Below are 12,994 nucleotides of genomic sequence, written 5' to 3' on the forward strand. Positions count from 1 at the left end.
GGGTCCCTGCCACTCACCCCGATGATGCCCCCCAGTGGCCACAACGTCCCGATGCAGCAGTCTATCAGCGGCGTTTCTTGCTGCGCCGGCTGCACATTGACTAGTGATAAAAACATTCCGTCCGCTCGTCAGTCTGAATCCGATTGTCCCCCCCGCACCAGATAATGATCCGCAGACCGCCGACAGATCCAGCTGCGTTTGGGGAGATCTGCGGGGAATCTGGCGCCGCGGCCGTACACGTAACATCAGCTGCAGGCGTTACTACAATAATCTGTGGTGTTTGCGGCCGGCTTTACGCTCCGTTCACATCTGCGTTGGAGACGGTCACACACAGCGCTATTATTCCTGGTGGACCCCATTATACGTCACCGCTTCAACTTTCTTGCTCTAATAGAATGCATATTTGGTCACCGCCTCAAGGGCCCCGGGGCCCCCATGGCACATCATCAGTGTCACACACAGAGTACAGTGACAACTGGTTACACCAGAAGCTCCGCCTCCACTGTTCTCGGTTGATTGGGGCGATCGGCCTGAAAGTCCCATAAGCTGAAGCGTCCGCATACGACCGCCATTTGTGCGACACCCGACGTGTTTGTCAAAACATTTATCAAAATTAGCACAAAGGAAACACGCCATCCAGCCAATCAGAGAGCTGATCGACGGGAAGTGGAAAGAATTGCGCAATTCCTAATCCTCCGGCGCGAGGAAAGAACCGGAGACAGGCGACAAGTGTTTCTTTTTATTATTCCAAACCTTGCTGCATGTTCCACGGGGGCAGCGCCATAATGACAATCACTCTAGAAAGTGCACAGAGAAGAATAATACTGATAAGCCCCGCCCCCGAGGAGCAGGAGGATCCACAACAAGGAGACTGAAGGGTTAAAGCAAATGAAAGTCACAAAAGAGTCACATTTATGGCAAACACTGATAAAGTCTTTACGCTGCGACCGATAAATACATGCACAGCGCCGATACAGCCGCCATGACCATGTGACCCAGAGCAACCAATCAGAGGCCATGCTTCATTTGTACAGTGCAGTTTCAAGTGTGACGCTGAACTGTGATTGGCTGCTCACAGTGACATGACCACACCCCCTGGACTTCATACATGACAGCGGGGTCTGTTGATAGTAGCAAATGTCATTTACTGCCAGAATAGCCTGGAGAGATGATACCGAATCCTGACTGGAGGCGCTGCGTACGATGTAGACAATAAATTCTCATGTGGCCCTCCTCGCAGGCGGCCATCTTGTGGGAGCCCATATGGTGCTCAGAAACACTACAGGATGGCGTCTCCGGGCGCGTTTACCACATAAAATGGCCGTCGTCGCACGTAAAAGAGCCAGCGAAAATATCAGAAATCCCAAAACGTTCAGTCTGTTGTCACCTCCGAAGACGCCTCCACATGCAGCAAGTAAAGAAGGCGGGGGAGGGGAAACAACCGAGACGCGGCAACAGGATCAGTCACATTCAGGGGGCGGAATACAAGAAAGCAATCGGGAGAGGGGTCCGTCGCCTCAAACAGAAGTGACAGGGGCGTCCATTTTTATGTAAACAAATGAAAACTTTCTAAGAGACTTTGCAGCTCAGTTCTTCATCTTCAAAACCTCTGCTTGCTGTCAATAAAAGGGAAAGCTCTTAATATCCAGATGCTGAAGCCTCGCCCGGCCGTCACAGCAGATGTTTTGCTTTGATGTATGCAGCATAGATAATTCCATGAGCTAAGGTGACTCCATTCACTGGCAGCAAGCAGAGATCCTGAAGATAAGTCACTTAGAAAACTGCAGAACTTTTCATTCTCCCCTTCAGTTTGGCTTTTCCCATCATGGTGGGTTTAACCCTGGGACTCAGTGCTGCCCCTAGTGGTCAGATAGGGTAGAAAGGTCGAGAAGCGTCTCCAGAATGATTGACTGATGCAAGGAGGATTGTACAAGGCCAGCTTTATACGTTCCAGCAGATTGTCACTAGTGGGGTGCCCTGTGCCCGGGTATACAGAGGGTACCAGTACCAGACACACTGTAGCGCCATTCAGAGAGGAAGCGACTCCTTGCTGTCGGTGCACACGAGTCGTTACAATGTGTCGGTGCGGCGCCCTCTCTAGTCGTCCCCAAATCCAGTAATCCCGGAGGCAGAATTCAGCAATAACAATGAAAGTCAAACTCGTGAATCGCAATCAGAACGGTCGGCTGCAGCAACATGGCGGCTCATCCCGATTCTGGAGGGGCGGGGCCTCCATGGGGTATGGTGACTAGCAGCGGGGGCGGAGTTCACACAGAATTGCCGCTGTACACCTTGATCTTTCCCTCTCGGGCAAGCGTGTCAATGAGCTGCGCCTCAAAGTCTGCGTCATGAACTCCAGTTTTACGGAATTCGCCAGCGTAGCGGTTATTTTCCCAGTAGTGATGCCAGTTTCCCCGACTGTCGGCGCCAAAGCCAAAAATATTCACCTGAGCAAAAAAATACACAGAGGTTACTGATGAGAACCAACCAGGATGAGGCCGTCACACGGCGAACACCTCCGCCTCTCACCTCGTCGCACACATGCAGGGCGAAGAACAGGACCAGCATCCCGGTGGAGGGGTAGCGGCCGTGGTGCTCCGTCCAGCGGTCATGGATGTACTTGAAGAACGCCGGATTATAGATCTGAACCTGAGGAGCAGAAGTGAGGAAATTATGAGCTCCTCCCACTTGCTACGTCCCTCCCCTGCTTACTGTATACCTTCCTAAGCCACACCCACTGCGCTCCTTACTACTCCCACACTCTCTGCCCCTCTTCAGCCACGCCCAGTTCTTCCCTTCCTCAGCCCCACCCACTGCACACTTGCGCCAGTGTCATTCACTCCACCCCTTTATTCCCACTCATTTACTGCCCCTCCCACACTTTGCCCCGCCCAAACTCCACCCATTCCTCCCCTGGTCCCACTCACTGCACCCTTCAACACCACCTCGTTCACCAAGTCCCTCCCTCTGCTCCACTACTCACTGTGCCCCTCCCCCAGATCCACCCACTCCATTCCAACCTCAGTCTCGTTTCACAGCTCCACCCACTTAGCTTCTCCCCAGTTACACCTATTCACTGCACTCCTCCCATGCCCCACCCACTTTTCCCTTCCATCAACCCATCCATTCAGTGCTTTGCCCCACCCATTTCTCCTTTAACCCCACCCATTCCTGCATTCCTTCCCAAGCACCATCCACTCACTGCAGCAGCCCACTGAGCCACTTCCTTAGCCCCACCCATTCACTGCACCCCTCCCACATCTGGCCTCCCCTTCACCCATTCATTGCATTCCTCCCATGGCCCACACACTTCTCCCATCCCCCAACCCCACCTCATTGCACTCCTCCTTCAGCCCCTCCCACAGATCCCCCACCGCACCATCATCATCTTCCTCCCTCGCGGTGCGGACATCCACTTCCCGCAGTCTCCCATGTACCATTCAGTAACAGATCCCCCGCTGGCGCCTCACCTTGTCCTTGTCCACCCGCAGGAACGCCTTCACTGGAGCGTACGTGCTGCAAGGAAACAACCGCTAGTCAGCGACTAGATCAAAGAAGGACAACTACTGCTTCATGGCACAGGGGGTCATAGAAGCCGCAAAGAACGTTCCAGTTACCAGGTGGCGCTCTACTCACCCCGCTCTGCCCGCCCGCAACACTTAAGGTGCATTCTCACGGGCGGATACGTATTTTTGTCCAACCCCCATGGGGGCGGATCTGCAGTATTTCCCTTAACCCCTTGGTCCACAGGTACTTACAAGCGGATCTGCCCAGTGGAGAGGGCGCTGGTGATCCACAGGAGATCCAGAGCTTTGAAAGGGACCAACACGAAGCTGACGTTGGCGGGCAGATTCTTCGCACTTTCCGGGTACATGAAGTGGTGGGTGGTCCTGGAGCCGACGTCGTTCTCAAAGCCGAGTGTTGGCGCCTGGTTTATCCTGACAGATGAGAGACACGGGGTGAGACTGAGGGGACGACTCACCTCAAACCGCCGACCACATCAGGACTGCGAGGTGGTGCATGCTGGGAGGAGAACGCATGTATCATGTGACCCCAGGAGGATCACAGATATGTGAGGCGCAGTCCCTGGAGTGGCCACCAGGGTGTATCCCTCTTTCCCTGGTGGTTAATCCAGGGACTGCGCCTCACAGATCTGTGATGATCCCCCTGGGGTGACGCGATACAGTGCGCCAGAAACCTGCAGTCTGTCATGTACTGTGCAAGTAAATGCCATCTATTGTTCTCTGTTATCAGCCATCAGGCTGGGGAGCAGTGGGCTGTAGGATAGGAAAGCACAAGCTATTGCTCCCTGTTATCAGTTACATCCAGGGCTGCAGCTAATGGCTGCTGGCCGTGCACAGGGTCATGTGTGCCCACCCTACCTCATGATGAAGCTGTGGCTGTCGATGTCTTTCCCGTAGCCTGACCCTCGCAGGTTGCCGGAATTGCCAACCACAGCGCAGCGCTGGCACAGGAGGGGGTCCCGCTGCTTGTAGGGGTTGTGCCCGGGGATGATCTGGAAGAGCTGGGTCAGGATCTCCTGGGTGTTGTGGGACCGGAACTGCGGCTGCAGCATCTGAGAGGAAACAAAGCGGTTACAACGTGGCATCAGGATACTAGATGGGCCAATCAGACGCCAGCGCTCCCGCCTGACAGCCGTCCTGTCTGTTGCCGCTGCCCGGAGTAGATTACCCGGTTATGTAGGGACTGAGCAGCAGGCGAGGCGTCAGGGAACATTTGGGGGTCTGGCAAGGCTGGGGGGCAAGTCCTGTGGGGGTACGGGCAGATGAGGAACACGATAACTGCCACTAGGGGGAGGTCACTGTAGATAAGAGGGATTACTGAGGTCAATGAGAGCTTTATATATCTCTGCATACAGTGAGCTCCCTCTAGTGGTGGTTATATATATCTGTCTACAGGGAGCTCCCCCTAGTGGTGGCTATATATATATATCTGTAAACAGTGAGCTCCCTCAAGTGGTGGTTATATATATATATCTATATACAGTGAGCTCCCTCTAGTGGTGGTTATATATATATCTCTGCATACAGTGAGCTCCCTCTAGTGGTGGTTATATATAACACTCACATGATCAACACTGGCCAATCAGAGAGCAGTGTGCATTAGCTAGTTAGTAAATTGCTGTGGCCTAGAATTGGTGGATCCGCGGGGGAGCAGATATTATACCCCCAGACAAGATTTTGTCCTAAACCCAGAGAGGCTAACCAAACCACCTTCAGCTCCGTCTCTTTCACACTTTGGAAGTGTCCCGGCCCGACTGCGAGTCTCCTGACCCGAACACGGAGCACCGAATGCATATAAGATGCTCAGAGTTGGGGTCCGCAGCCCTGCGGTCACGCCGGGACACCTCTGAAGTCCGTATGTAAAAGGGACGGTGCACAAGACTGCGTGGTTAACCCCTTACTATGAAAAGGTTTCTGGTTCTTTTACTACTGATGACTCGAGCCGTATTTACACGGGCGATTTTCCCGCACGAGTTTCATCCCATTGCGATAATTCATTGATTTTAAAGGGTTAATACACGATCGACTTTTCTCTGGCACCAAGAGTCCGAAATAAATAAAAATAAGAAGATCACAGCCTGTCCTATTCATGCGCAATTCACATGCTCATTACCACCTATGGGAGCGTGAAAAAACAGCGCACCCCCCCGCACGCCATGCGATTTGCAGGTGAGCGAGACGCATTGACATTCACTTGCAGGAATGCTGCCATCCAATAGGTGGCGCTGCGGAGGTATGGCTCCATCTCCCTTATTTGCATATTACCCAGAGGAGCGTGCATGGTCTTATAAGTCTCCTCACTTACCTTCTAGGTGTCTCTTTAAGGAGAGGCGATACCCGCCCGACTACTGGAAGCGCATGCAGTATTTTGCACGGTCCCCGGCCGAGGCCCCCGATGTAGGTCAGATTTCCCCGTGTAAACATGTCCTTATCCTCAGGACGGCTCATCAGAGTTGATCCGTCTGCCACCCATAATCCCTGCCAATCCTCTGCCCGCAGTGTTGTCCGTATTGCAGTAGACCAGGTTGGTATTGCAGTGTATTCACCCAGGCTGTTGCAATGCTGACCGTGAGCCGGTGATCAGCCGATCGGCAAGGATCCTGAGGACAGATCCCCAATAGTAAAAGCCCCGGAGATTCCCCGAAATACGAGGTCAACGCTGCGATGCCGGAGGCCTCAAAGCGCATCCTACTTGCTGGTTGTTAAAGGGAACCCGTCGCCAGGATTTTCATTCTCCCCCGCCCCTATGGCACCCCTAAAGCGCTTACACCCACATTTCAATCACCACGGATATAGCTTTGGGTAACACAGAAGAAGGATCAGGAGCCTGAAAGCTTACATTTACAATTTGGCGCCTTTTATGTAAATGCCCTGTTAAGAGTCATGGGGGCGGGGCCCTGCAGCCGATCATGTAACCCCCTTTGCTGGGTCTTCATTCCCCTCCGGACACGGATCTCAGGGCACGTCTCCCCGCTTGCGCTGTGCGGCCCTCTGCCCCCATCGGACACGCACCCTGGGTCAACGGGGCTTCACTGGGAGCCAGAGTAGACGGAGGGGGTGTTCCACTGATACGGCACTGCAGCGTCCGGCTGAGCTGGCTTGTAATAACCGTATAATGTGGAGTATAAAGTACCGGAACGAGGATTCAGCTTCACATCAGAAACAAGTTGAAGGGCCGGCCGACCGGTGGATCGTGCAGATAGCAGCGGTACATCCCCACGGTGCCGCCATGTTCTGCTGCAGTATGGACAGATCTCGGTGAGAGGCAGCTGGAGATGGACGAGACCCCACCTTATATAAGAGCCTGACTTCCCCCGCCTGTCCCCGCGGCTACTCACCATCCACCAGTGCTGGACGTCCAGCGGCAGCTCCCGGTTCTCTAGGGTCCACACAGGGGAGACAGCAACGTCATAGTGACTGTCGAACCAGGCGGAGTCTCCAGGCTGTCGCAGGCAGTGGCGGCAGGAGCAGTCCTTTGAGAGCTCAGGAGGGGGGCGATGCCGCACTCCAGGGTAGCCTGGCACAAGCCGGACCGGATGTCCTTCTGCCGATGCCCACCCTCCCAGCTCCGAGTACAGCGGAACCTCCGTCCCGTTGTGAGAGAAGGTGAAGAGGAGAGACATGATGAAGAGCAGAACGGAGGTGCTGAGGAGCCATATTCGTAGGGAGCACCTCATCCTGATGACCACCCCCAAGGTGCCCGCAGACCACGAGTCCCGCCTCTCCACAGCATGGGCCTTCAGCCTGGCGCACCTAAGAGCGGCTGATAGCCCAGAATGTAAGGACCGTACGCCGGAGATGTGAGCGAGCCTCAGCTATGGGCCCCGGGGCCAGCAGCTTCACACATCTATCTTCGTCTTCCGCCCCTCCCCCGCACAGCTGGTGCTTTATCATTGGAAATGTCCGAACTGCAGGGATTGGTGCCACACGACCCGTCACAACGTCACCGCCACATGCCACCGCGATGTCACCTGAGGAACAGAGAAGAGACATGATGACTGCTGACAACTTGCCGACGCCGGTCACCTACCTCCCCTCCCAGCACCCACCTCTCCAGCCACTAATCCTACACCTACCTATTCCACTAGTGCCCACCTCTCTACTGACCCTACACCTACCTGCCCCACCTCTCTACTAATCTTACACCTACCTACATCAGTGCCCACCTCTCTACTAATCTTACACCTACCTACATCAGTGCCCACCTCTCTACTAACCCTGCACCTACCTACTCCACTAGTACCCACCTCTCTACTAACCCTGCACCTACCTGCATCAGTGCCCACCTCTCAACGAACCCTACACCTACCCGCATCAGTGCCCACCTCTCTACTAACCCTTCACCTACCTGCATCAGTGCCCACCTCTCTACTAACCCTTCACCTACCTGCATCAGTGCCCACCTCTCTATTAACCCTTCACCTACCTGTCCCACCTCTCTACTAACCCTGCACCTACCCGCATCAGTGCCCACCTCTCTATTAACCCTTCACCTACCTGTCCCACCTCTCTACTAACCCTGCACCTACCTGCATCAGCGCCCACCTCTCAACGAACCCTACACCTACCCGCATCAGTGCCCACCTCTCTACTAACACTGCACCTACCTGCATCAGTGCCCACCTCTCTACTAACCCTGCACCTACCTGCCCCACCGGTGCCCACCTGTCTACTAACCCTGCACCTACCTGCCCCACCAGTGCTCACCTCTCTACTAACCCTGCACCTACCTGCATCAGTGCCCACCTCTCTACTAACCCTGCACCTACCTGCATCAGTGCCCACCTCTCTATTAACCCTTCACCTACCTGCATCAGTGCCCACCTCTCTAGTAACCCTGCACCTACCTGCCCCACCGGTGCCCACCTGTCTACTAACCCTGCACCTACCTGCCCCACCAGTGCCCACCTCTCTACTAACCCTACAACTACCCGCATCAGTGCCCACCTCTCAACTAACCCTGCACCTACCTGCATCAGTGCCCACCTCTCTACTAACCCTGCACCTACCTGCATCAGTGCCCACCTCTCTACTAACCCTGCACCTACCTGCCCCACCGGTGCCCACCTGTCTACTAACCCTGCACCTACCTGCCCCACCAGTGCTCACCTCTCTACTAACCCTGCACCTACCTGCATCAGTGCCCACCTCTCTACTAACCCTGCACCCACCTCTCCCTGCCAACACCCACCTCTCCATTAACTCTGCACCTACCTCTCCCACCAGTGCCCACCTCTCTACTAACCCTGCACCTACCTCTCCGGCTCCTCTGCTATCCCTGCACCTACCCATTCCCCCCTCGCCCACCTCTCCAGACGCTCCTCTAGCCCTGCAGCCGGCGCCAGATGATCCTCGGCACAGAATGTAGGAGAAAGTGATATTAAATTCCTGCTCTGCGATAAGGAGGTCACATGACACTTAATCCTCTCCGTGCCTCGCGCCTCGCAGTAATACTCAGCAGCTCTGCCAGCGCCTCAGATGCCCCTAAACATCTGCCCAACGGAGGGGGAGGAGATGCAGCAAAGTAAGAACAATGCACATGGCACACGGGCGCTGCGCCGGCATCCTGCCAGCTGTGCCCCGACTCACCCTGAGCGGTGGCAATCTGCTGAGGCTGAAGGTATTCTGTGCCTCCTGACTCAGCGATGCCTCTGGTGGTCACGAGCGGGTGGTGCCGTCCTGTGACTGTGGAGATAGAACGTCCATAGTGACGCCATCTTGCGGTGGGAAGAGATATTATGGGGCCGCGGCTCGTGAGGACGCTGCAGTATTATCAGCCTCGATGGACGGCGGGAGCTGCGGACTGTGAGGGGGTCCAGAGCCGACGTCCCCCTCTATCACCTCCTGATTGGACATAGGAAGGCCAGAGATTGGGGTTGTGGAGACATATGGCTGCTGGGGGAGGGGTGCCGGGACCTATGGTGGTCCGCCTAAGAGGGAAGGGAGGTGGGTTGTGATCTATGAGGGGTCCTTAGGGGAGAAGGAGGGGTCCTGGGGGGGAAGGGGGGCTGTGATCTATGAGAGGTCCTTAGGGGGTCATCTTGGGGGAGAAGGAAGGGTCCTGGGAGGTGAGGGGGGGGGGGGGGGTCTTTGGGGGAGGGAGGGTGTGATCTATGAGAGGTCCTTAGGGGGTCATCTTGGGGGAGAAGGAAGGGTCCTGGGAGGTGAGGGGGGGGGGGGGTCTTTGGGGGAGGGAGGGTGTGATCTAGTGGGGGAGGGGGAGCAGTGGTCTACAAGGGATCCTGAGGACAAGTGAGGTGGGCCGTAATCTGTGAGGGGTCCTGGGGGATCTTTCATGATGAAGGTATGTTTACAGGGACCACCATCACCTGAATAACGGCTCAAGAGAGCGAATGCAAACGGCAGTCACTTTGTGAAAACGGGGCGACGAGCGATAATCTGCTGACTAGTCGTTACGTTTCAGATTACCTAAAATAGTCGCTGGTTGCTTAACAGTCGTCTGGTGTAAAGTCCGGCATTTGTATGTCAGTGATCGCGAGTGATTGTACACGGATCGCGCCACGGATGACGGCAAACAACCACCGAACAATCAGCGCTGCGAGGAGCCATCGAGCGACATTGTGCATCCCACCGATTCTCCTCAGCAATTGTCTGCGCCGCGTAAAGGCCCCCTTACACTACTGTGCGTACGGATCAGCGGCGGCTATGATGGATGATCGCAGGCCGCAGCTTACAAGATAAGGAGCCGTCACATAGCGCAGCGGCCCCTTATCTCATCAGATGTCCGCCAACAAGGTGGTCAGTAGAGACATCTAATAACCCATGTTATACCGGGTATCAGCAGAGGCGCCCAATAATCAGCTGGCACGATCTACGTTACAGTACGCGGCGGCGCCCATGTGATAGCGGTGATGCCCAGTAATAAGCTTATTATATCAGCGGAGGAGCCGGTAATACTCCGATACAGGCGGCCCCATGTTATACCTGTCGGACGCCCAAACCCCGAAGGAGTCACCCCAGAAATATCAGGAAAAGGGGACAGTAGAGCAGAACTCGTCAGTAAGCGCACTTTTACGCGGGACGGTCTGTTGGGCGCAGATGTCAGACCAGTCGTCCCAGCGACAGTTCCTGCGCCGGCTGAATGGAACAATGAAGGATTCTCGTTAGTCGGCGGCTCGCGGTCAGACCAAACGATTCCCGTTAGTCGGCGGCTCGCGGTCAGACCAAACGATTCCCGTTAGTCGGCGGCTCGCGGTCAGACCAAACGATTCCCGTTAGTCGGCGGCTCGCGGTCAGACCAAACGATTCCCGTTAGTCGGCGGCTCGCGGTCAGACCAAACGATTCCCGTTAGTCGGCGGCTCGCGGTCAGACCAAACGATTCCCGTTAGTCGGCGGCTCGCGGTCAGACCAAACGATTCCCGTTAGTCGGCGGCTCGCGGTCAGACCAAACGATTCCCGTTAGTCGGCGGCTCGCGGTCAGACCAAACGATTCCCGTTAGTCGGCGGCTCGCGGTCAGACCAAACGATTCCCGTTAGTCGGCGGCTCGCGGTCAGACCAAACGATTCCCGTTAGTCGGCGGCTCGCGGTCAGACCAAACGATTCCCGTTAGTCGGCGGCTCGCGGTCAGACCAAACGATTCCCGTTAGTCGGCGGCTCGCGGTCAGACCAAACGATTCCCGTTAGTCGGCGGCTCGCGGTCAGACCAAACGATTCCCGTTAGTCGGCGGCTCGCGGTCAGACCAAACGATTCCCGTTAGTCGGCGGCTCGCGGTCAGACCAAACGATTCCCGTTAGTCGGCGGCTCGCGGTCAGACCAAAGGATTCTCGTTAGTCGGCGGCTCGCAGTCAGACCAAAGGATTCATTTACTTTCGCTTGTTTGAATGATAACCACAGCATCTGATAGCCGCCATCTTGGACAGCGGGTCTTGGTGCCGGCGGCCTTGTGGCGTCTCCGGATATCGGGCCGATAGATGAGAGGAGGCGACACGGGCGGCAAATATTAGGATTCGCCAACAGGAGGACCAATAGAAGGTCTCCATGCGACAAGGACTGTAAACAGTGGATACGAGGGGCTTCAGAGTTTGTGGCAGGAAGACCCCCGACGGACCCGTCGAGGTGCCTGGGACTTCACCCCGGGGTAGATGTGACCCCTGACCCCTGACCCCCATCTGATGTGCCGCAAGGATGAAGAGAAGATTCCGGATCATCGCTGATGAATTCTCACTGACCACAATACAAGACGGAGGGCGATAACCGGCAACGAGACACCCGGTCTGCTGTGCCCTGACTGAGAGCTACAGGGATATATATATATACACGTGACTGATCATATATCACTTCACAGAAGTACAGGATACCCCAATACTGCCCCCCCGGGCAGGTCATATATGTGTATATGCCTGCAATATATATAGTAGTGTATAGCTGAAGGGGCGGATATATGTGGAAGGTGTATATATAGTGGGGGGGGGGGGGGGGGGAATATTAGGAAATAATACACGGAGGAGGAGCGCCACATCGTTACGGCGGCTGCAGCAGCACAATATGGCGGTGCCACAGACTGGGCGGAGCGGGATATGGCACGGACCCCATCCTACCCCCAAATCCCCGGCCGCCATCTCCCGATTCCTATTTTCTAATCACTTTGGTAATACTGATGTCCATTTAGTTCTGTCAATAAAGCTTCTTTGAATGTGGGGGACGTGTGTGTATATATATATACTGTGCAGTGTATATAGTGAGTGCATGCTGCGTGCTATATACTGGGGGTGTATATATGTAGTGACTGTATGCTATATACTGGGGGTGTATACTAGCAGTATACATATTCTGGGATATATTGGGAGGTGTACTCGTGTAGTGGGTGTATATATGTAGTGACTGTATGCTATATACTGGGGGGGGGGGTGTATATATACTGTGCAGTGTATATTGGGGGATGCATATAAGGGGTGGTGCATATATACTGGGGTGTATACATGTAGGCAATGTATGTAGTGTAGAGTGCTGGGTGTATACTGGGCATGTATATATATCTAGTGGGGGTGTATATACTGTGCGCTGTATACATGTAGGCGGTGTGTATTGGGGGATACACAGAGAGCACGTACCACACACGACCCTCCAGTTCTCCGACGCCGCCGCTCCGGCCTTTGTCCCTCCTCTTATCTCCAGCTCATCCCTGGACCACACAAACCACCCGTCCAGCCGCACATTACGGGCTCCCAGAAATGCGAGCCGCAGCACCCAGGGATTTCTGGGAAATGTAGTCCTGTCCCCCTCACAGCAGCTTCCGACGAAGTAGCGCAGAGCTCAGATAAAACTACATCCCCCAAAATGCCTGATATAAGGGGTCCGCGTTGCGTTGCGCTCTGCATTCTGGTCATTGTAGTCCAAAACAGAATATCTCCCTTATAACCAGAGAGGGCAAAACTACATGTCCCAGAGGCGGCCGAGACTGAGAGAATGGTGACTGTTCCGAATAACGGGATCCAGTGCCTGAATCT

General features: G+C 55.0%; 1 protein-coding gene across 1 annotated transcript; it reads right to left on the reverse strand.

Annotated features, from left to right (window-relative positions):
• Nucleotides 1-724: 724 nt before the first annotated feature.
• ST3GAL2 (ST3 beta-galactoside alpha-2,3-sialyltransferase 2) lies at nucleotides 725-12,701 on the reverse strand. The gene is made up of 7 exons (XM_066582628.1): nucleotides 12,599-12,701; nucleotides 6,863-7,495; nucleotides 4,383-4,576; nucleotides 3,759-3,938; nucleotides 3,471-3,516; nucleotides 2,530-2,649; nucleotides 725-2,447 (listed from the first exon to the last, which is right to left on the reverse strand). Exons 2-7 carry the CDS (start codon nucleotides 7,199-7,201, stop codon nucleotides 2,268-2,270), a joined length of 1,059 nt encoding a protein of 352 aa, XP_066438725.1. The 5' UTR covers nucleotides 7,202-7,495; nucleotides 12,599-12,701; the 3' UTR covers nucleotides 725-2,267.
• Nucleotides 12,702-12,994: the final 293 nt, after the last annotated feature.

The sequence above is a fragment of the Eleutherodactylus coqui genome, chromosome 11 (genome assembly GCF_035609145.1).
Source record: "Eleutherodactylus coqui strain aEleCoq1 chromosome 11, aEleCoq1.hap1, whole genome shotgun sequence".
In the NCBI taxonomy this organism is placed as follows: domain Eukaryota; kingdom Metazoa; phylum Chordata; class Amphibia; order Anura; family Eleutherodactylidae; genus Eleutherodactylus; species Eleutherodactylus coqui.

Excerpts from the sequence above, each read along its gene's own strand:
- ST3GAL2 (XM_066582628.1), bottom strand. The coding sequence starts at position 7,201 with ATGAGGTGCTCCCTACGAATATGGCTCCTCAGCACCTCCGTTCTGCTC. Across the intron at positions 2,650-3,470 it reads TGCGGGTGGACAAGGACAAG|GTTCAGATCTATAATCCGGC; the intron begins GTGAGGCGCCAG and ends TCTGCTCCTCAG. Across the intron at positions 2,448-2,529 it reads CCCTGCATGTGTGCGACGAG|GTGAATATTTTTGGCTTTGG; the intron begins GTGAGAGGCGGA and ends TTTTTTGCTCAG.